This window comes from Gymnogyps californianus, chromosome 7 (genome assembly GCF_018139145.2).
Source record: "Gymnogyps californianus isolate 813 chromosome 7, ASM1813914v2, whole genome shotgun sequence".
NCBI classification, from domain to species: domain Eukaryota; kingdom Metazoa; phylum Chordata; class Aves; order Accipitriformes; family Cathartidae; genus Gymnogyps; species Gymnogyps californianus.
Genome location: NC_059477.1, coordinates 35,029,760 through 35,053,637, shown reverse-complemented (window position 1 = coordinate 35,053,637; position 23,878 = coordinate 35,029,760). Strand labels below are relative to the sequence as shown.

Here is a 23,878-nt window from a genome sequence, read left to right as displayed (position 1 = left end):
ATATCTTTTCCATCTATTGAAAAATAGCAGCATGAGGAAGGAAAGGTTTGTCAGCTCATTTTGTCTCCTTTAGATTTGAAGAGACCATGAAATATTTGCCTGTAAGTATGTATTTGCTTTTGAAATCAAGTGAACTGACTTTTTGCTTTAGTGCCTTCTGTTTGCTGTCCATGAATTTCCTGTAAAACATTACCTGCATGGATCGTCCATGAGTAGCAATAATTCTTAATATTGACTGAATGCGAAATTTAACTGTTACATTTTACGGAAATATTTTGAATTTGTATGTCTCTGTGTTACAGGAATCACCAGTTGGTGAACTGAAACAATCTCTAATGTCTTCCGTAATGAGAGGAAAATTCTTTCTTAGTGTTAGTAGTTTCCTGTGAGGGGGGAAGATTTATTTAAGGAATTCACTGGTGAACTTTACAACCAAATGTATGCAAGAATTTTGCCATGTTGTGTATATAAGCAACTAAATACCAAACTTGCATTTTTTGATCTAGATTGTAAATGTCCATTCCGGTTCTATCGCAGGCAATGCTAGTTATCTTCTGCAGCATAGTCCCCAAATCTTTTCCAGTCTGCATATAAATAAGAGAGTTCGTCTGTTGCTTCCTGTAGAAGATGCTTCCTACCAAGATGAAGCACATTTGGAAAAGCATTTTGTGCACTGAATGTCCTTCACTGTAAGGGCATCTCCTTCTTTTCTTCTTCTGTTTTATGGTTGTATAACATGATACAGCTACTGATTCTCTACTTTGGATATGGTATATCTGACAACTGGGTTTTGTTTTGGGGTTTTTTTTCATTTGATTATAATTCGTTTCCTTCCAGCTATAAGCTTTAGAGAGAAATTAAGAACTTACTCAAATCCTTCCTTTATTACTATATCTAGCAAACAATGATTAAAATTTTTCCTTATCAGTTCTTGTGTCATCTTTAATGAGTTCATATGATCTTCTCTACAAAAAATTGAATCTACAAATACCTTCATAGTACTAATGAGGTACTGGGGTATAGAAACGTGCACATCTTTTATTGCTGTTAAACGTGTTCCTCTGAGGTACTCTCTGCTTTGTATATATATGTCTTCTTACTTGGTACTGCCTTTTTAGAAGAATTTCTGGCTTTTTGATAGTTTATTTTATTAATAAGATATGTAAGAGGTCAAGCTAGGTGACTTTAACAGTCCCTTTTGATGTCAGTGTTAGTGTCTCTGGTCTCTGACTGTATGAGTTGCTCTGGAATCGTCTTCAGGTTAACTGACTCACTCAATAAAGTGTTACCCATTTAGCTTCCAGCCTTCAGTTTAGCTAGAAAAAGTATCATGTAAATAGAACCAAACCTGGTGAAAAAGAACAAAAGAATAAAAAAAAAAAAGTGATCCAAGGGTTAGACTAATAGTAAATGCTTTAATTTTCTGCTTGATGAAACCTAGGGCTATTGGAAAGAGCATCTCTTACAGCAAAAATGTCTGCAGAAGAAAAACTAGAAAAATGTTTTCCTATGCATTCTTCTAGACTTGACAACAATTTCTGCCATGAATTGCAATGCAGAGTCCCTCTTCTAGTGCCCCTTTCCTGGGAAGGAATGACTCCCTCAGCTGGCTATCTGAGCTCAAGTATTTTGTGTATATCAGTTCAATCTTTATTACAGTGTATTACCAATGTCAGGATGCAGAGGCATAAATAAACCTATCATAATAACTGAATTAGAAATATTGGTCATCTTATTTGCTGTCCAAATGAAAAACATGACTTGTTTTAATCCTCCTGGCCACCAGAATTTTTACTACCATCTAGTGAAGACGTCAAAGTGCAGTTCCATCACTGCCAATGGCACCATGAGCAATTGTAAAGTACTATGTAGAAAACTCTATTTCTGTACCCAAGCTGTTGAGGGAAATTTTTTCTAACTCAAAGGATGCAAAGCTAGGTGGGTGCTTTTATAGCTGAAGTTGCTCTGGGTGACAGGCAGAATACTCTGGATGTGAGTAAGGTGTAAGTGATGTAGAAAGTACTGCCCTTGTCTGTGTTGGGGTTTACTCTCTGTGTTTTGCTTCCATGACATCACTCAGAAGTTGCCCTGATATATTAAGCTTTTAAATATTTTAACATTTCCTCTAAACCCACATATTATTGAAATGATTCATTTAACATTTACAAAAAAAAATCATTAAAGTATAATTATAAAAGAAAAACCTATGTAAAGGAAAAAAACCACTATTTTTGCACTTTTTGAAACATTTTATTATATTCAGTTATATTGATTATATGTTATATATTAGTTTGGCCAGCATGTGTAGTGCACGAGTAAATCCATCTCAATTCATGATCTAGATTAAGCATCCGGTGCTGTGCCAGGTAAACGCAGGTTCAGGATCTGGTCTGAGAGATGAGCCCTTCCCGGACACACGTGCCTGGGCCACTGCGACTGCCGTCCTTCTCCTCCCTCCCTGCGAGCCCGTGCTCATGCCTCTGCTCAGCCAGCCGCCTGAGAGGCCACTTAGTCTCATAATGCTTAATATTGCCCTGGCTTCTTTTGCATGAGAATCATGATTTCAGTAGGCATTACATTTCTAAGTTGAAGAGAATCACTTACTTCATGTTTATGTTATGTGAACTGTATTTTTTTTAAATAACCTATATATGAAGTTGTGGAATTGGTATTATTTCCTTGGTATGTGATGTATATTCACATTGTTATATGATGTGATTGACGTAAATTGGACATATTGAATAGTTAAGTGTATGGGTACTATCTTGTCAGGCAGACAGTACAAGAACTTCACAACAGGATGAATATCCTCTTAAAGAGGATGAGTATTATATTACCTCTTCTACAGGGATGTAGAAAATCCTGATGGGGTCTATACAATGTAGCTAATATTTACCATTTCGTAATTATTTGTAGGACTTTTTTATTGAATTTATAATGGTGTGTGTAAATTGTCTGATCAAATATGTAAAAAATATATTGTATAGTGTTAGATGCCACATCACTTTAACATTTAACTATGTTAGAATGTGCTGGCATTGTACTGTTTATCCCCTATAACCAGCCATCTATTTTACAAGTGAAAACTAAAGTGCAATAGAATCTCAGATACTAATTAGAAGTAGCACCTAGGAACCCAGTACTTGGAAATAACTCTGTGCTGAAACACTTCAAAGGCTTTTTGTCTTAAAAAGCTAGCATGTTAGAAAAAATGAAATGCAGGTTATTTATTACATTACAATTTTTTCCATTGCCTTGTGGTATTTCAGAAGAAGAGTGTTTAATTGGCTTTAAGACTGCAGAAGCATGGATGATAGCTTTTTGCCTGTTTTTTCATACCTAAAAATAAAATTATGTTTCACAGGTACTCCTGTAATTATTGCTTATTTACTGAAAATAATGAATATACTTTTCTTTGCATTATTTGGTGTATACTCCCAATATTTTTCCTAGAGGTAGGAAGAACAGTGATTCAGTCCTACAGTAAGAGGCAGAGCCAAGCTGTGCCAAACTTTGTCAGTGATGAGTTTCAAATATTTTGAAAGTTACAGTTTTCTCCCAGCTGCTTTCCTTGCTGTAGAGAATAAGTAACCTGCTCTTGCCAAGAGCTAGCTACTTTCTTTTTTCTTTTTTTTTTCTTTTTTCCTTTTTTTTTTTTTTAAAGTGAGAATTAAGGCACTTCTCTCTCCTCTCCTCTCATCTCCCCAAAACCAAGTATGCTAAGCATGTCCTCATCACTAAGCACAGACTCATAGTGCTGATATTTCACTCCAGGGAGCTTGGAAGCTTTCTTCCTCTGCCCTTCTACTGAGTAAGAAATGTGAAAAGTCTTTCTTAGAGTCATTGGTATCAGGCCAGGGGTTCTTGGCCCAAACTAGGCAACTGCTTGGAACAAGCCATCCATCCTCAAATGTAGTAGCTATTTTCTTCCTAGGAAGTAGTTTCCTTCCTAGGAAACTCCATTTGTGGGTTCTTTTCTTGGAGGGAAAAAAGTGGAATACCTCTGTTGCCAGTGCAAGGCTGTGCCTTTAAAGCTGATCCAATGCTTTTTTTGTCTAAGCTGAAAATAAGTGTTAGAATAACAGTAATGTTGTCACTGTTTATTGGGTTTCATATTTAGGGAAAATGCCTCTGCAGAAAAAGGAATGTTTGTGCTCTGTGCAGCTGGAATATGTGTGAGTTTGTATGGGGCATAGAAATTTATATGCACATCTTAATTAAATTAAGTAATAGAAATTGAGTAATCGGTCTTTAGATACATCATTGCATCACATTACCTGTGACTCCAGTGGCCCAAGTACAAAATGTATTTTCAGAGTGAAAATGAAGCATCTCTAAGTATTCAGAATAGGTTTAGCCCTGGAAACTTAAATAGTGTCACTAAATGGAGCCTTGCTAAAAGGTACTGCTCCTGAAAAGGTGAGGGGCTAAGAAAGGATGTTGAGAAACTGGATGCGAGTTTACAACTTATGCTGCCCTTTTTTTCTCTCTACATAGAGAAAATTTTCCAATATGTTATGAAAACATGGTTTTGGTATTGTGCATCTTTATGCCTTTGGCACAGGTCCATTTTAAAAAGGGTAGTGTGATTGTTTTAGTATAGAATACAAAGGATTCTTGAAGTCTGACCTACAGCGGTGGAAGAAGGCTCTACATGGTTCTGTAGGCTGTTTTGATGGGAGACATGAAGCAATAAGGAAGTGCCGGACATTTTTTATTTTTAACATTCCTTTTTTTGTAGGCAGTTAATGTTTTTATGCTGTCCCTTGCAGCCTCCCTGGCTCTGTGCTGTCAGCAGTATGTGCTGTGCAGCTGTGAGACGTGCCCCGTCCCTACAGGTGGTTACAGCCCTGTTGGCTGGATCTATATTTACTGGCACTTGTGAGTCCAAAACCCTCCTATGGCTCTGAGCAGGGCAGCAACAGCTGAACATGTAAGTCTTTGTCGTCATTGCTGGGTAGGGATTTTTAAAGAAAACCTGCTTCTATAATTCTTTAAACTGTATTTCTCTAAGCCTTTTACTATTTTGGAAAGCACAGATCCTGATGGACTTGCAAATATAACCATTTGCTTCTTCATATGTGTAATATATAACACAAATATGTTTCCTCTGTGCAAAGCTGTAATAATCAAAGGGCAGTATTTGAGGTTGTTTCCTATAATGGGTGAGGGGGAGACAGTTGAAGCGGTTGTGCTATGACCTTGCATGGCAAAGTGCTGAAGCAATCGTGCAGGGCCAGTCCCCACAGATATGTTTGCAGTACGCTGGATAAGTTTAGATATAACTTTGTATTTTTACCCTAATAGTGAATTGTTTCAGTGACACAAACTGGATTCAGACAGCAGAAGTGGTGCGCTCCACCAAACAGAGCAGAATAGGCTCTAAGTTCTGGCATTTGCTTAGTGTGTTTCACATTACACTGTAAAATTAAATGGATTTCTTTTATTGATCGTTCCCCCAGGCATTATTATAGTGAAAGGTCTTTCTTTAGGTAAGGTGTTAATGGCATCATGGTAGGATTTGTTTTTCTCCTTTGTCAGCTCATATTATAATATCAAGAGATACAGTGGATTCTGCATTAAAGTGTTTAAAGCAAGTCTGCATGCTTTTATTAAAAGAAAACCCAACAGGAAATTATAGGCCTGGTGCCAGAATTGCAGGTCAAAATCCTGTAATCTGTGCTCTGAAAGAATTCAAGATAGAAGGCCATAATGGGCCCTTTTGACCTTGAAATCTCTGAATCTACTGCGTATAATGAATGCAGTTTATTCTATTTGCATCAGTTCTGACTGTCCAGCCTTTATGTAGTTGGAATGTATAATTTGGAAGACAAAATTCACTTCATGTACTGCAGATGAGTACATGGAACTGCTAAGTAGCTTCCCTGCAGTGTCTTCAATTTCAACCTGTAAACTAGAATGAAGTTCGTGTTTAGAGCTACTAAAAGTGATCTGCATTTGGAAAAAATTGAAACATTTCTGTCTATGTTCCAATTTGGTGTATGAAGTTTTTTTTTAATTACATGGAAAATGAAAATGCTAGAACAAAATCTGTTTGACAAATTCAGCATCAGGAAAATGTTTAATAAAGATGATAAAAATGAATAAATGTAAACCTATTTAAGATCTCTCATTTAGCAAGGTATTTAATATTCTTCCAAAGCAAAATATTTAGGTTTGAAAATATAGATGTTCTGCAAAAGGCACAGTTACACCAAAACAAATTTAATTCCTGTTAATATTTGTAGATCAGCCCTTCTTACATGCCCTGTAATACATCCTTGGTAGTGGAGTACAGGAGAAAAAGCAAGGATGTTTCTGTTCAGGGTTTCCTCGTGACATAATGGTGCTTATTCTGGATCCATTTATTTTAATAATTATAGATTATGAGCACTGGATATATATTTTTTACCTTTCATCCTCTAGCTTATTCAATCCTTCCAGCTCTTTTCCTGGGTTTTTTGGGCGCAAAAATAAAAAAATCTCCAAACAGGTGTGTTAAACTTTTAATAGAATAATTTCTAGGTGTCTAAAGCAGTTATCGAGCAAGTATAACTTTACTAATGAATTTAGCATTTCAATGAAAAAATGACACTTTTACTTAGGGAAAACCAGAAAGTAATAAAATCAGTAACAATGTTAATCTGAAAGGGGAGCATAATTCAAATGGAAAATAAAAGGTGAATTGCTTGAATTATCTGATCAGAAGCAGGTAAGCAGTGTAATTCCCTGGAATAATCAGTAGGATAAATTTGGAACCATAATTTAAATATTTATTCTTTGAAACTAATGTATGACTAAAGTATGGAGAAAAGTTCTATTGTTTCACTTGCACATCACACCTGGAGCAGATCTGTGCTCCTCCTTTTGTGGGTAACGTGCAGTCAAATTACCACTAGATGTTCATGCTGTTAAAGAACAGTTGTTGGCTTGCCAAGAATGCCATTGTTCAACCTTTCCTTGATTTTCTTCTTGTTGTAATATTGCCGTTCAGCTCCATTTTATTTTAAATTAATTGCATAGATGAGCTGCACAAAATGTCCCTAGCTAACACATCACCTTTGTAATTTTGAAAGAAGTAAAGTAAAGCACATGAAGATAATGTTAAGATGGAAACTTAATTGCTTGTATCTCTTTCCCTTTAATACTAAGACTTCATCTTTGAGCCAAATAAAATCTGTTGGTGAGTGCTCCAAAATACAATCAGAACCCTTTCCAGGCCAGTATGAGGGGCTTTAGTTGATCTGTTTCTGTCAGGAGGGTTGTTTGTATGAGTTTGAGCTTATGCCTGAGTTTTCTGTTTGCACCCTGAGTATAAGACTGTTTCCTAGGTCATGTCATCCTCCAGACCCGCTTCCTGCTCTCATGCAGCTTGCACTCTCCATGCAATGTGCCATGTGGGACAGGACCTGCTGGATCAAGATAAGCACTGTCCTGCTGATCCTACACAGTTACTGGCACTGCCTGTCTAATTCCCCACACTTCAGCGGACCAGTGGAATTACATGTACAGACTAGACAATGATATCCAAAACAAATAAATGCCAAAGGAAATTCTGCCAGTCTTTTCAAATGTTGGTGCCAAATCTGTGTTTCCATATCTATGTTGATTAGAGACCTACACAATCACCATTTAATTTTCAAATTAGCTAGCATGGGTGTTTCCCAGGAACTCCAGTAGTATGGTAGGTAACGAACACATACAAAACCAAGACCTCTTAAGTGCTTTCATTTCATAAGTTAAATTTAGATTCACAGGATTTAATACTTCTGGCAAAAATTTTAATGGCACATGTGACTTTTGAATGTCTGATTTCTATTCAAAGTCCAGATGACTGATCAGTAGAAATAATTTAATATAGACTGGTATTTTAGGTTCATAAAAAGATACAAATAAAATCACAAAACAGTGCCTTGATGTGATTTATATATTACTGGTTGCATGATAATTCTCAAAAGCTAATGATCTTCATTTAATCAACATGTTTTTCTTGTAAATCAGAATGAGACACCTGCTATTTGGGAAAGAGCAGGTTAAATAATTAAGTGTGAACAGAAAATTGCCTACCTTTATGTTTATAATAACTTAGAATATTTTGTTTATCCTTTGGTAGTATAAAATTAAAAAAAAAACAACAAGTCCTGTCAATTGTGTAGTTCTGTGACATTTAGCTGCACCTGCTAAACTGTGGGTCCACTGCACTGTGAAGCCAAACTCTCATTAACTCCAGTACAGTCAGGATTTCAAAAAAGATGTCTAAATTCTAGCAAAGTTGTTGGATTCAGTGCGATGAAATTGAAGCACATGGTAAATATCTCTCTGAAAAGGGCTGAGAGTAAATGCACTAGTGGCTTGCTGAATTTTTTGTACCTACTGCCATAATGATAAATATTTGTTAAAATAAGAAGCATTTCTATTGCACACAGATACTTTAAGTTATTATTCATATTTTTAAATTTAATTTCATTTTCAGTGGCAGCAAATTGATAGCTGTGAAATGTCTTATTGTTATCTATGTCAGAATTTCAGAGTAGATTTAAACTACATATCTAAGATCACAAAGTTTTACTTTTTGCTACTCAATAGTTAGCAGATACTCACTGTCAGACATACACACAAAGTAATAAAAAATAGAGGGGATTGATTTTCACAGATAATTAGCAATCCCTTCCACTGCATGTTCCACATCTCAAATGGTGTACATTATCACCATCCAGGTGATGATGACATAACTATTTCTAGAGGTAGAGGCTCAGACTTTGAGCTGTGGAGATACCTTGTTCACTCCTAGCCAAAATAGCAGATGTGTTGACAAGCGTTTACACCAAGTGGCAGTGTATTTGCAGCACTGGAGGAAGCTTGCATCCACATGTGCAAAGCCTCAAGGAAGAGACCGTGTGTACATAAAGGAACCATCTCTATTTTTGTTATTAATATTTTTTTGTATTAGTAAATAAATCCAAAGCATTTTTTGTCTTTTGAATAATTTCCTGGTTTTGATGAGGACTGAAGATTCGGTACCATTTGTGAATGGGGATGCACTCTGTGCTGTACTAGTCCTGTAAAAGGCAGTAGAGAGCCATTCACATTAGGCGGGATAGAATTAAATATACTCCTGGTCACTGAATATTATGACACACTCCAAATAATCAACATTGTTTTCATTCTTAGATTATTCTCTCCCTGTACTGACTATGGGCCAAGGTTCAAGACAGTCAAACCATTCATTACAGAGGAGAGTTTGCTTTTGTAATGGCTAATGAGGTAATTTTTTCGTGTGTGTGGTGCAGTCTTATAATAGCAATGCCAGGCGTGGTAAATTTGGTGATTGTTGTTTTCATTACAGTAGAAAGCTTATTCTGAAGAAGTGAATAGTCATTAAAAATTAAGGAAAATGGAGCACTGAATGGGAATGTTATTTGCTGCTATTACACTCTGAAAATTGGTATTTAATGGGATTGATATGCATATTTTCTTTTGGGACATAATATATTGTCTTGATTTCATTGACTAAAGTTGGAGAGTTATGATACATTGGTAGAAGGTAGTCCCATCCTGAGTGAAACATACGATAAGATCTGTGTAAAACTAATTTGATAGTATACATATATTTATTTCACCTTTCAAGTGCCTGTGAATACTTATTTTCCACAAAACCATCTGCAAGTTTTTTTCAGTAGCAAATAATCTGACTCTAGACTATCCTTGCTCTCACTTAGGGTTTAGATATTACGCTGCAGAATCACGTGTTCTGTATCCTCTATATTGATTATAATTTCTTCAAGATGAAGTTTACTAGAGCCTGTACTGGATTTAGCACAATTTCCATGTACTACAGAAATTAGCTGGAGAGCGGTAAATAATAAGCATCAGCATTGTCGGTGTAAACCCAGAAATCCTACACCATGACCTCATTTGCCTTTGACGTGCTCTGCTGGGAGTGCCAGATTCTCAAGAGCTACACTACACATCTTGTTAAGGACAGCCCTGAGGCCACTTCGATATTATACTTGCTATCTTTTCACTGCAAGCCCACAGCCTGAGCGTGGTGGTAGGCATTGAGCCATCAGCTCTGGCTGATACAGCTTGCTGAGACGGCTTCATGTGGACAAAAGGGAGTGAGCAAACTGCAGCCCTACGGCTGCTCCAAAGACTGGTCTTTTACTGCGATATGGACGTAGCCACTGAATTTTAATTTTCTCACTTGTTGGGCTTGTCTATGAAATGCCAGTTGCATCTATAGCACCGCAGAAGTAGGAATGATGGTGAGCTCTCAGGAGTGTTGGAAAGGCACAGGAAGTTCACATTTCTGTTGCAGGTTGAAATACCCAGTTTTATTTGAGAATTGTAATTATATAGGAGTAGAGAAGCATATAAATCTTCCTTCCTTGAAATCACTGTATCTTATCCAAAGTGCAGCCTTGCCAATTCAGTAATCTGTGTGAAATCCGGCCTGGGCCACGCTGCCCACTCCAAAGCAGAGCCGTCCGCGTCCCGTCTGGCTTGCCCTCTTGACAGTCTCAGCAGAAAGATCAACTCCCGAGGCTGTCAGAGAAGTGCTGCTGTATTGAGGTACTTTATTATCTCTCTGGGGAAGAGGCTGGGATAGGATGTGTGACTGAGACTGATAATTTGTTCCTTAATTTTCTCAATAGTCCAGGGACACGTACATTATTTGGGCAACAGCTGGCTGAGTCCACCGCCAAGCTGGCTCAGTAATGGTCCTTGGTGCAATGCAAGAGAGCAACCAGAGATTTTTTTTTTTATTCCTGACCAAAAATGTTTCCATGTAGTTGGGAAAGCTGAGCAGTTTTGTGGGAAATTTAGGAAAAGGTGGAATGTTCTGGGCTGGCAAAATTACATCTACAACAATGTCTGATGTTTCACCATCACTGCACAATATGGAGTGAGAAAACCAAGGTGCTGGTATGACTTTCCCTACTGTTCCTCTTTAAATTTTTTAGCACCTTAAGTACAGTACATTTACTAATTTGAAGTTCCTATATGTTTTTTTTTTTTTTACAGAGAGAACAGCTAAATAAAAGTGTAGGTACCAGAAGGTATCCAGGAGTAATAACGTGGTGGACCTTACTAGAGTTGTGTGGCACACGAGCAGTGATGTAGCCTATTAGGAAGGCTCTCTGTCTGCCGTGAATACTGCCACTTCCCCTCCTCTTTCTCTTGGTGCTGATTTACTGTTAATTGCATTTCAAACAAATTGGAATGGACTAATAGACTCAAGTCTATTATCCTAGCTTTTAACACCATGAAATCATGTTTAGTGGTTTGCTCTAGGGGCGGAAATGAATACCCCTAACATTTGCCTCCCAGTAATGACAGAAATACAGATGGAGATTTCTGCATTAAAAAAAGTGGAATGGGGAAAGTGTGAGGAGGAATGGCAGAAAGAGTCAAACCTTGTGCTTTAGTCCATCAACTGATTGCTCTTTGGGTTAGGTAACTGCCTCCCATTTATGCTAGTACACACTTAGATCTTTGCATTTTCATTTATTTTTATTCATTTGCTTTGTAGTGCTTTGTCCAGTTGTGTTCTAAAAGTGAAGGAGACTTTTATTACTTCTGATAGCAGATTAATTATGGCATAACTCCTATTTTGTTTCAACTTTTTGTAATTGTTAGGCAAGACAGCTCCTTAAATGATGTAAGTTAACATCTTGCTGTCACATGGTATATTGACCATTTCAGAAAGCTGGAGCTCAGCTGTAGCTGTGTTATTCTGAGTGTGCTCTTGAAACAGAGAAAATGAGACAGACTCTGTTGGGGCAGCCTGGATTTGGGAAGTCTGAGTGAGCAGATCTATGTAGAGGTGCTATGCTCACTCCTAGGCAGAGTCCCAGGGGAACAGAAGAGAACTGCAGGAAAATTTCTCCATCCAGGAAGACCGAAGAAGAAATAGCTCCAGCAAGCTATTTATGCTATCTGCCATGGATGGCAGGACGAAAGCCTTCAAGGGGTTGCAATTTAAGTTACCAGTTAATAAATTGGTAAACTTGTAGGAAAAACTTGGAAATTTTGAAATTAGAACAGCTTTGTGTTATCATGGCAGTACATAGAAGAGGAATGTAGCTTTCAAAATCTGTGTGTGATGGTTTAGTTTTGCTGTGAAAACTAAGCTGACAGCACACCGGGATTCCACAGCGTGTTTGGGTAGAACCCTAGTGCAGTCACTGGAACTTGATTCAGCTACATTGTCTGTGATTACATGCATTTCAATCTATCTAGCTATGTCTTTGTTGTCTTCATGAAGTAATTTAGCTCCTTCCTTTGTGTTTACATCTTTCCAACATGTGTAGAAGTGACTTGCTTAGGCAGCAGTCAGTCATGTTCTTCCAGCTGAGCTCGTCACAGATGTTACTACCTGTGGCTGATGGTCACTGTCTACCTTATTGCCTCCCACAGCTCTGCAGTGAATATTTCCTTACCTTCTTCAGTTCAAACTCAAGAAGACTTGGTTTAACTGCACTATATATTTCACTATTGTATTTTTTCTTGTAAATCAATCACCCAGTGGATTTGTTAATATTCAAGAGCTGTCTACTTCCTCTGTCCTGTCTGAAGTGCTGGCATGGGGATATCAGCAGTTGTAATAATGAGGTACGATCCTGTGCAATTGCATGATAGGGAAGAAATTTGCTATTTTATAAATGAATAGTGGCTGTTGAGAAGAGTTGAAGATTTTCATACATTGCTATACTAACGTAATAGGGGCCACTGACAACTGGCATGAGTTAGCATGACTTGGTGTGATATCCAATGACAAGATTAGGAAAAGAGGAAGATACATCGATTATGGATGGAGCTTTGAATGTTCCAGGCCAATCCAGCATGCCTGGTGACTTTATTCTGGAGTTGAAGAAGGTAGGAGGATAGGTTTTGTGCAAATGCCTGCACTCCCAGTTTGTGCTAGTTACCCCTTTCTGCACAAATATACAACATGCAATAAACATAACTAACAAAAAAAATCCAGGTTGTTTTTGATTAGGCTGATTAATCCATCAGTATCAGCATAACAGTTGAGATCTCCTCTCCGGCTCTATCTTCACGTTAATATAGCTCTGTGTAATAACTGAGAAGCCCACCTTCTCAGCAGAGTGAATTTGCTTGTGTCCGGCGGGATGCCTCTGTGACTGTGCTGTTTCCATTTCTGTAGCTACTGTGCCGTAAGATCTCCACCTGGGTTTTGGTTAGTTTGTGTTGGGCATAGAAGGGAAAGGGAAGTAGAAGACCTGTAGAAGTCAGAAAGTACAGGAATTACCTGTGTCTACAACTTTGCAAGCCATTTTGAATAGAGAACCTTCTATATAATGAAAGATTGTCTAGAAAAGTCACTGTTTACATTATAAAACTAGTGCAGAATAAATGTTTTCTTGAAAGCACTACTAAAAAGGGCCTAAACTTTTAGAAAAGCAGTGGAAATCTTGCTCAGCTGACATGTGACTTATCTGGCATATTGAAATTTGGTCTGTATCTGTAATATCTTTGTAAATGACTATTTTATTTAATTAGCAAACACTTAATTAGACAAAGATTTGTCTAGCACCTCCTGTTCATTAAATCAGAAAGCATTCTCTATTTTAATTAGCATGACATTTTCTATAATCAATTTAATGAAATGCCATCTGCAGTTCTAATAATACTGTGTACAGCAAAGGCTGATTGACATATGTGTTGACAGCAAGGTATCAACCTTCTCTTATGTTTATATTTTTTAAAAATGTAAAATATAAGGAAAAGGAGGACTCTGACTTGCTAATGCTGCTGTTTGTGCTGCAAAGCAGAATTTTATTTAAACAAACCAAAACTTAGTAAATATTTTCAGTGGGAAAACAAGCATTTACAATCTTCAGGTTAACACTATCACTAATTTCAGAAGACTGCCCTGAGGCCTCCTTATTCTAGATATTGTGGAGCAGATTTTCGACATTGCTTGGGTGTCTCTCCTTCTCTTTCCTTCACTTTTTAGATGCTACTTATGCTCTCAAGACTGTTTGCTAGATTGCCTTACTATCCGATGGTTTCTATGCACAAAACTGCCTGAGTACTGATGCTGCTGTATCCCCAGCAAACTCCTTGGGCCCTGCCCTCGAACAGGAGCCCCAGGGCTCATCAGCTAGGCCTCCTCCGGCCAAGTGAAAGGCATGCTTTGGTAGAGGGATGGGAGGATGTATCTGCTCCTCTTGCTATGGTACTCGCTGGATAGGGAAAAGCCCCAGATTTGGGTCCCTGTTCTAAATTGTCATGAGAACAGAGAAGAAAAAGTGGACAAAAACGCATCAGGTTTCTGTAAAGCTCATTTGTAAGTGAGGGGAGGTTAGGATGTGAATACTTAAAGAATGTCAGTGCCTAGTACTTCTGGGCTCCTTTAGGCAACCAGCTTAGGCTAAGATTTACAGTGCTATGTACAAATTAGCCAGCAATTAGCTGTCTGTGCTCTGTGTACCTTCTTTATAAATCAGTTTTTTCTTCAAACTATTCAATATCAGTAAATTCTAGAACACTATTGAGCCAGGTCCTAGCAAGTTGGACTTGGCATGTCTCCATTGAAATTGATGGATCCGCACAAGTTTATCTCAGGAATTACCATGAAATAAACCTTCTTATCAACAAATTATCCAAATCTGGCAAATATTCTACCAAAGTACTTTTGCTTGGCAAACAAAATTTACATTAACTGTACTGTGAATTTAGTAGGAATTAGGTTTTTTGTCCCCAAAGGAGTACTATTGATTCTGTTACTCGTCACTGTTAGCATCTGCAGAGATTATTCAAGTTAATCTCAGTGAATATGGTGGCAATGTAGATTTACAATCTAGGCAGCTTTTAGTTTTATAATAAGCTTGGATTGCTATGATGACTATTAAAGGCTAGAGGAAAAACACAATGTGTATTCACAGGTTAGAATTCACAGCTTAAAACCTCTGTGAATTGAACAGAATAATATTCAATAAAATAAACCCACTGGTAGCAACACAACTCTTGCATGGCTAAGATGAAGCATGCACAGAATATTGGAGGCTCAGATTCAGGAATCTCCTAACTCCTGTGGCTTTAGTAAGCCTAAACTGCCTCTTTAAGTTTTCATAAATTCTCAGAGTCCATACAGGGCAGGGTTCCTGCTTTTATGCTTTATCAGGGAAACCTCACTTGTTCCTGAAGCTGTTGGATCCTTACAAGTACAGCACTGATGACTCTTAGTACTTAGTTGACTGGTCATGTCTCATATCTCTATTGGTCTGTGATCTCTTGTAATATATCCCAGATTTAGAGACCTACAGAAATGACAAAACATTTCACATCACCTTTGTTTGTTCACACATAGGACATGACTAGCTTTCTCTTGACTCCTACAGCTGAAATATGCAGTTAATAAGTGTGTCAACAGTTTAAGGCACACAGGGAGTCTCTTGGAGTGGCTCCGTGGGGGGAAAAAAATTATGTGATAAGTAGCCTGGAACTTTTTGTGTCATGTAGAGATCTGAATATGCAGATACCACCAATAAAAGAAGAAAACTTCCAGCTACTAAAAAGTTGGATCAGTATTGAGGTGAAAGTGAATAGGGCACTGGACTAAAAATCAAGAGACTTAAGTTCCTCAACGTGCTATTGACAGGCTGTGTGACCTGTGGCAAATCACTTCAGCTCTTTGTGTATCTTCTTTATCTATTACCTTTTGTATTGTCTTTTCTAATTCTTTGGAGCAGGAAACTGATGATATATAATAAAGTTTCTAACACAACAGACTTGTGCATCTGTAAACAAGGAAAAGCTTGGTTTCTGAGGAAAGAGTTGCCCTACTGAATATTAATTGTGTCCTTGTGAAGTAAGGTGCAATGGCCTCTGTAAGTAAATCTTGTTTTTCAAGTTGGTGAAAGAACAATTAATGCTCATTTGGGGAACACTAGTGAAAGAGAATAAAGAAACAGCTCAGGGGACTAACATTGCACAACTGTTTGAAATAATTAGAAGATTTATTTGGCAAAGCAATTGCAGTCTCAATACCACTTCTCATAGCATTGCTTACAGATACAGTAATTTTGAGAAAGTCAATAGAGGCTGACTCTAAACAATAGTAAGTTTTTGAGTGTTTGGAATATGGATGTTTAGTCACAATTTAGGTTTGCTTTAAAGTATATGGTAACTTGCCCTTTCAACCCAGTCTGTGTAATTTAAATTACAGGACGAGTTGCTTAATTTCAGTGACACGTGAAATCAGAGTTTATACTCATCAAATAAACCACCACCATTCAGTGTCGTGCTTTCAGAAAGCTAAATAGTTAAAGGCCATATAGACCCTGGGCCAAATTCTTACACTAGCACAATTCAGGGCTTGATTTTCAGTGATGGTGATGTAATTAAGGATGGGACTTAGTCCATTTTCCCTCAAATAGTACATAATTTTTCATTAGAATTTAAAAGGGCCTGATTTTTTTTAGATAATGTGAACATATATGATGCCATGTGAAGCTAGTTGGAACAGTGAATACTGCAAATGACTTCTGTAGCATTTAGGACATGACAGAATGTTGTCAATGCAATAAATGAGGGTAAATTCAATAAATGAGGGTAAAGAAGTTATTGCAGAATTGATGGGGGTCAAGCTGCTTGTCATATGCGAAAAGTTTTGCATTGATTTCTTTGCATTTTGTGATACTTTGCCTGTTCTTTGACATTCCCTGGAACAGTATCTATTAGGCCAGGCACAGTATAGAGCTGCATCTCCTGCCAACAGCACATATCCTGATCTTGAGCAGAACCTTTACCAGTGTTGAACCTAAACCAGGAACAATGGCCTTAGTAAAACTATTTATATGAAATGCTGCTTTCATTTTAAAAACACCTGAGATTATGATGATGCCATGTTTATGTAATAGTTGCATCACTGAGGGTATATTTATGATATTGATATATACATCCGAAGTGTGATTTAAATTGTATGGATTAATCATTTCAGCAGAACACGTGTTCCATATTCTTTGCCTAGAGATAGAGCACATGATGAAAAGACTTACTTTTGAAAACATACAATAGCATAAGAATTTGGACATTTAGCCTCACAATGATAAAATAAATTATTATTGGTTCTGCAGCTAATATAATTCTGTAAAAGGATGTAATATTTATGTTGCTGACTCAGATGAAATTATTATGCTACGATAATCACAGAAGAATTTTGGTTTTAGAGTTTGTTTTCATGTAATATTTAATGTTGCATTCTTTGTGAAAGCCAAATAAGTTGTAGAGAACCTGTTCAGCAGCAGGTTTGGTCTACAGAGCTGTATGTCCGCTAGGCAGCCTCCCTCAGAGTCATCTTTAGAAATAAGCTCAAAATCAAGGTGGAATAAATTCTTCCCAAAGATAGTTATCTATAATAACAGCTGAGCCTACCATACCTTTTTCTGTCTATCATCAGAGTGACTGCTGAATCACCAAGTTTGTCACCCTATTCAGACAGACATTAAGTTTGTCTTCTAACAAACCCAATGAGTTTAATTAAACTAGACACGGCAGTTCTGATGAAAAACCTTAAATATGCAACACAGAGAACAAGAAAGATATTTATGGCACTCTTTGTTGAAACCCCTGCAATCGAGCGAATCAGTTTGGTAAGCCGTACCAGCACCATCTCAGCAGGTGAACTGAACCACCTGCTGCAGGGTAAGGCAGGGGAGAGGAGAAAGAGCGGTAGTCCATTTTGTCTGCCTGCGAAAAATTTCTCTTCTGAGATTTGTGGAATTTGCATGCTGTGCCTTTGAGCATCATACCAGGCATACACCCACGGGGATTCTCTGAAGGAAGCTGCAGCACTAACCAACTCCAGTATCCCATCTACAGCTGAGGTGAATATTTGACAGTTTATAGGAAAGTGCAGTAGAAGGCACAAACAGGAGACAAATTATGCATCAGAAGGAAAAATAAATATCCCTTGATCCCACAGGCAGTCAACTAAAAAAACCCAAGGTTTGAGATTTTTATTAAAATTGTCTTAGCACAGAGCTACAAATACGAGTTACATTGTGCAGATAATCCTGTATTCCCAAAGATTCATTGCAGAAGGGGATGAGAAAATCAATAGAGGGAGTTAAATCCACAGATTCCAGGCCAGAAGAGATCGCAACAGCCATCCAAACTCAACCCTTTATATTTTTACCCGCATTCAGACTAAACTAATTCTTGACATAAAGATCTAAAACATATCTTTAAGAAAAAATGTCCCAGGGCTGCTGATTGTGTCATTTCCTTTGCTGAGCTCTTCCACACATGCCAACCTCCCTACCTGTCATCAACTTTTCCCTAACTATATATGACCTAGGTGTCTTTGAACTTTCTTTTGTTAACCTGAATAATTTTAGCCATTCCAACCTTGCATTTTTATGTTTGCCTTCTGATCCAGAGTTACACTGACAATTTCTTAGCATTCCTCTTTACTCATTTCCCTTTCTCGCAGCGTGCATTCCAGGAACTGGACATTTTACAATAGTGTCAATCTCACCAGTGGTGTGAGCAGAGGCAAGATCACCCTAGGACTTTTACTTGTGATCCACTTATGCTGCAGAATTGTATCAACTCTTCCTGCCATGATATTGCATTGGGAACACATAGTACAGTATTTATCTGTATAAGCCCCTAAGCTTTTCTTGCCATCACTGCTCTTCAATTCCAGTCTCCCATCTACAATAATGCCTGATTAACCAGGTGAGACAGATCACTTGGTAGGAGTACCCTGTCTTCCTCTTTATTTTTCTTAGTGATACTATTTTTAATCCTCCTAATGTGTTTCCTGTTAATGCTGTATAATGTAAGCTTTGGAATCACGATGTCATAAAATAAATCAAATACCTTGAAGAAAACCCAATATAGAGTTTCAGCATAGTTGCGTCTATCAAACATAGCCCTGTCAAACTTTATTTAGCAACATCTATGTTCCATAAAATGCTATCAGGTATTAATTATGTTGCTAGCCAGTATTTTGTAGGAAGAATCCTGGATTTATTGTGCCACTATTTTATTTGGGACTGATGTCAGGATAACTTATGTACAGACCCTTGGTTGTCTGTCTTCACCTTTTAGTAGCACAGAATAAACTTACCAGTCATCCAATGCTCTGGAGTTTCCAAAGTTTTCAGAAATTTGAGAACTACTACAAATAGGAATTTTTCAATGAGCTGTTTTAAGGACTGTTTTGTGTACATCATCCAGGGCTGGTGACTTGGTAACACATGTTCTTTATAGAGGCTTCCTCACATTCTCTTTTGCTCAAGACAGAATGCTTTCTGTTTTAGTGATGTCCTTAGATGGATAATGTGGCTCTTCAGTGCTGCAATTTGTGCCCAGCCAAGAGGTTTTTATGTGATACTACTCTTTGTTTTAAATTAAATGAGAATTCCTTTGAAGTAGGAACTCTGCTTCTCTGAATGGCTGTGTGAAGTGTCAGGGATCCCTGAACTTCTTTGTGGTGAAGACACCAAGATAATAAACAAAATAAATCAGTTGTGTAAATGGACGATGTTAAGGACTAGGTATTATTTTCTTCTGTAGACCTTTTGACTCTAGGTAACAAAAATTTCAAAACAAATTTATGTTTATGGCTCTTATTTACATTTCAGCTATCAATGAAAAAAAAATCATTATGTTGTGTGACCATCAACTATCACATTATCCAGCCTGACAAGCTATTGATTGGAATGAGACTTCCATATAAATTAATATGATTACTTTTGAAGACTGTATTTATGCTTAACACTTGCATGGTGTTTCGATAGAATCTTTTGTCTGAGAATCTCCATGCATTTTGCAAGCGTACATTTAATTTATGCACTTCAGGAGTTAACTACTGAATCCAATATAGAGATGAAAGCCCAAGTTCAGTGAGAGGTATAATTACTGTCCGATAAGGTCTGCCTTTTGAAGAGGTCTGACTCTGAGCTTTCTGTTCTGATCATTTGAATAAATTTTCTTCTAACTTGAGGACAAAGGCTTTAATTTATATCATTCACAGTGTTTGCTATTCCAGATGCTATTTCACACCGTGTGTATGACTTGCAAGAAGAGCCCTAGGACTGTGTATTTCACTCGTGGTCCTGTTAGCAATTTTAAGGGAAAGTTCTTTATTTGGGTGAAATGTTCTTGGTAGGATGAGTTAATGAGGCATGATGCTATAAATCCTGTTGGCCAAATGTACATGGCATGTAGAAAAGTAGATAACTGAGAAGGAGTTATGTTGTTTGGATTTGGGTAGCATATTAGTCTCACCTGTGGACCAAAAATGCATTGTTCAGAGCGCTGTTCAAGCAGGGGGAATGAATATGGCCGGTTGTTGACAGCTATTCAATGTCTCTGGGTTATAGGTGCCATTTCTCACATTATGGTTTACTCATAATTGGGGACAGCTCTTTGGCCAGACAACTTTATTTTTTCTATAATATTGCTTAGCACCGTGGTACAACGTCATTAGGGATTTTTAGTGCTAGGGTACCTAAAAGAATACATTGAAAAAACCCTAAAAGAAGTTGCAAAAACTTTAATGTTCTGTAGTATCCAGTAATCTGAAACCAAAATAACTTTCTACAAAGTGTTACTTCTTTTTATTCAAAATTAATATTTGAAATCTTTTTCTTTATAAGTTCCTATTAATTCCACATTTCACAATCTAGTTTTCCTTCCTAAACAACAGCTCCGATAATACTGTCCTAAACTCCATCAATCCCACCCCACTTCCCAGCCATGATCCTAAAATAGCTTTGTAAGCTCTTCAAATGAGGCTTCATTAATTTTACAGAACACACCAGAGGACATTCACTAGTGCTATATATCTAGAGTTTCTGTGGAGTCAATTAAAATACATTTTTCTGAATAAGCGAAGCATATTTTTTATGATAGCATAACCTTTTTCTCCAGTCATGTTTACTTCCCACTTCATAAAATTCAGGGATCTGTAATGAATTTCTCAGACATTACTGAGGATTAGTAAAGTTCTTTTGTGTTTCCTTTAGGCTTAATTTAGAACTTTCCTTATGCTTGCTACATTTTTATAACAAAATAGTTTCATTTGATTAAATATAAATCTCTTACATGGGTTTTAAATAACGTGAAAGAATCTGCACTCAATCTATTCAATCTCTTATTAGAAATAGTGGGAAATTTGGAACCAATTTTTTTAAAAATCAAGGCTTATGTAGTTATTTTGTATTTCTTGATAATTTTGCAGGTATTGATACAAACATACAAAGCCTTTTTCATAGGAGCCACAATTAATTTTGTAATTTTTTTTTTCTTTAGTTCAGGTATATTTGATTATTTTTCATATGGAAATGTGTAAATCAAGTAAGTGGTAGAAGGAAAAAATTACAACAGTTCATCTGTTTGTTTAAAACAGTGTTTTAAATGTTCTACAAGTGGACCTATTTAGCTTTAACCCTCCTTTGCTAACATTCAGCTGATGTGATGATCTGGTATTCTGTGGCCCAGTACTAATTACACAGGACATGGACTGTCTTAGATATAGTACATATCTTTGTCAATCCAGTTACCAGAGATACAGAATAGTACAGAAGTTTTGATAGAATCACTTCTAAGGAGGTATATGAATATGGTGTCCAGCAAAAGCTTTTTTCTTTGCAAAACTTTACTTTGGTATATGGCCCTTTTCATAGTCAATATGCTTGGACCTTAAAGTGTCAGAGTGACAGTGATATCTAGGAGAGAGAGTTTTATGGTCAAGATGTCACTTCGTTCACAGCAATCCCATTGGATATGTTTTTGCCACAGAATATGTTTCCATTTAAATGAAATAATATTTTTGAGTGAGGTGAACATGCTATAGGGCATAAACTGGTATTTTTGAAGCTCATGAGGCAAATCAACAAAACTAGGTATTATGAGTGCAATTCTTCTCTCAATCTCGTTTGTGTATTGTAATAAAGATATTCCAATGACTTTAAGATGCTGGTTTTCTCTACAGGTGTATTAAATACTCAGTGTGTTTGCTAACTGTTAATGCCTTTGTTGTTGCAGATACAGCAGTGGTATATAAAAATAGGAATGGACATGTTGTTGAACTGAATGTAGAAACAAATACAACTACATTATTATTGGAAAATACAACTTTTGTAAGTAATATATATTATTTACTTATTTCTTAGTGGAAGTCTGCTAACATTTTTTCCTGCAACAGGAGTGAGCGAGTATAACATTTAAAGGTTACAGAAAATATATTTATAACCTAGACTAGATTATATATAAATGGAAAGTATAATCCATTCCTCTGTCAGTGCACGATTTCTGGCTGAAGTTATTTGTTGTTTTATTCAACCTACATGTAAGTAACCAAGATGTTGGAGGATATGTTGTTGGCTGTAGTCCATGCTTTGTTCAGGCCATTTGAAGGATCATGCCTGGCATATGTGCTGGTGAATCTACCTGATGTCTATTATAAAAAGAGATTTCATAAAATGGGGGAATGCTACTCAAAATGTTGAGAGCTTTTCACTATTAGAAAAAGGGAAAAGTGTTCAAAAATCATGTGAAGATTTTCTTTCAACCAATTAAATATCCAAAGAAGAATGTATTTCCTAGTCCTGTTAATCTCTGGTTTACTTGTTCCTCTGTGCTTAAATGGCAAACTAGATGATTGGGGATTATTCCTCTTGACCAGTAAATAGTATATACATGAGTGGTTTGCATGTTTCTGACTAGCAGTAATTGCTAAGAAATGCTTTAATGCCTTAGTCTACATTTTCTTTTGCTTTGCTTGGTGCTGTTATTCTCAGTGATACCACTTATATCCTACCCTGTAATTCTCATTTATCAGGATTTTGCAGCATAAACGTGTGGCTTGTCAATCTTTCCTCATAAATACTCCGTACAGACCACTGGCTGTTATTGTTAATCCCTGGATTTTTAATTTAGCAAAATCTTTTGCACCTGCAGACCCAAAAGGATAACTCATTTTCATCAGCGGTCTTTGGCAAAGGCTGATTTTATTCCTGGCCTGTTCCTGGCCTTTGCTGATACAGATTCCTCCTTTCAAAGCATAAAGCCCCTGGTGACCTTTTCTTCTAACTCCTTGAACTAGAAAGAGGAGAGTAGAAGTTCAGGAGAAAGAACTCGATGCTGACATCCTAGGTCAATGTAAAGATGAAGGAGAAGGGAGGAGAGAATTGTATTTTAATGGCGTGTGTGTGAGGCTCCCTTTCTGTAAGCTGCACCCTTCCATATGCTGGGATGTACCTCAGGGTACCTCTTAGCCCAAAAAAGGCTGGCAGACACAATTAAAAGTGGGTGAAAAGGTGAATTTCTGTGAAGTGCAAACCACAAAGTACTGCAGAAGCATTTTCCCTCTTATCCGTGTATGTGTATGTGAGCGCTTGCCTGGCTAAGTAGAGGATTAACTGTGTCAGGCCTATGTATTGCCTTTAGTGTATAACTTGAATGCAAGCAGCTGCTTGGACATCCCTGGCTATAAAACTTGACTTTAATGACAAGACTTGAGTTTCCTCACAGATGAATTCATACACTTTTGGCTGCAAGTATTTGGCTCGTTATGTCACGTGTAATGCCAGCATGACAAGCTATTCAGGCCATTACGCTAAACCAGTCTTGCCAAGTAATGATGGATCAGTATGGACAGGCTGCTTCACACTGTGAGCATCGCCTCTTTTCACAAAGTTGCTCTTCTCTGGGCTTTTTATGGAACTGATTTATCCTTAAGTCACACAAACTGAGACAGCTCTAGACACTAGATATCTACTCAGTTACAAATGTGGGAAACTGATCCAAAATGGATAATATTCAAGCAACCATTTAACAATGATGTGTGGAACAGAGACAAATAAAAACACAAGTGTGATTTTTCCTGCAA

General features: G+C 37.2%; 1 protein-coding gene across 3 annotated transcripts in view; it reads left to right on the top strand.

Moving 5' to 3' along the window:
- DPP10 (dipeptidyl peptidase like 10) overlaps positions 1–23,878 on the top strand; it is a 247,481-nt gene that overhangs the window by 67,257 nt on the left and 156,346 nt on the right. For all 3 annotated transcript variants that reach the window (XM_050899666.1, XM_050899668.1, XM_050899667.1), the window contains one exon: positions 22,033–22,127. In XM_050899666.1, the coding sequence (XP_050755623.1) occupies positions 22,033–22,127 (95 nt within the window). The remainder of the gene's footprint in view (positions 1–22,032; positions 22,128–23,878) is intronic.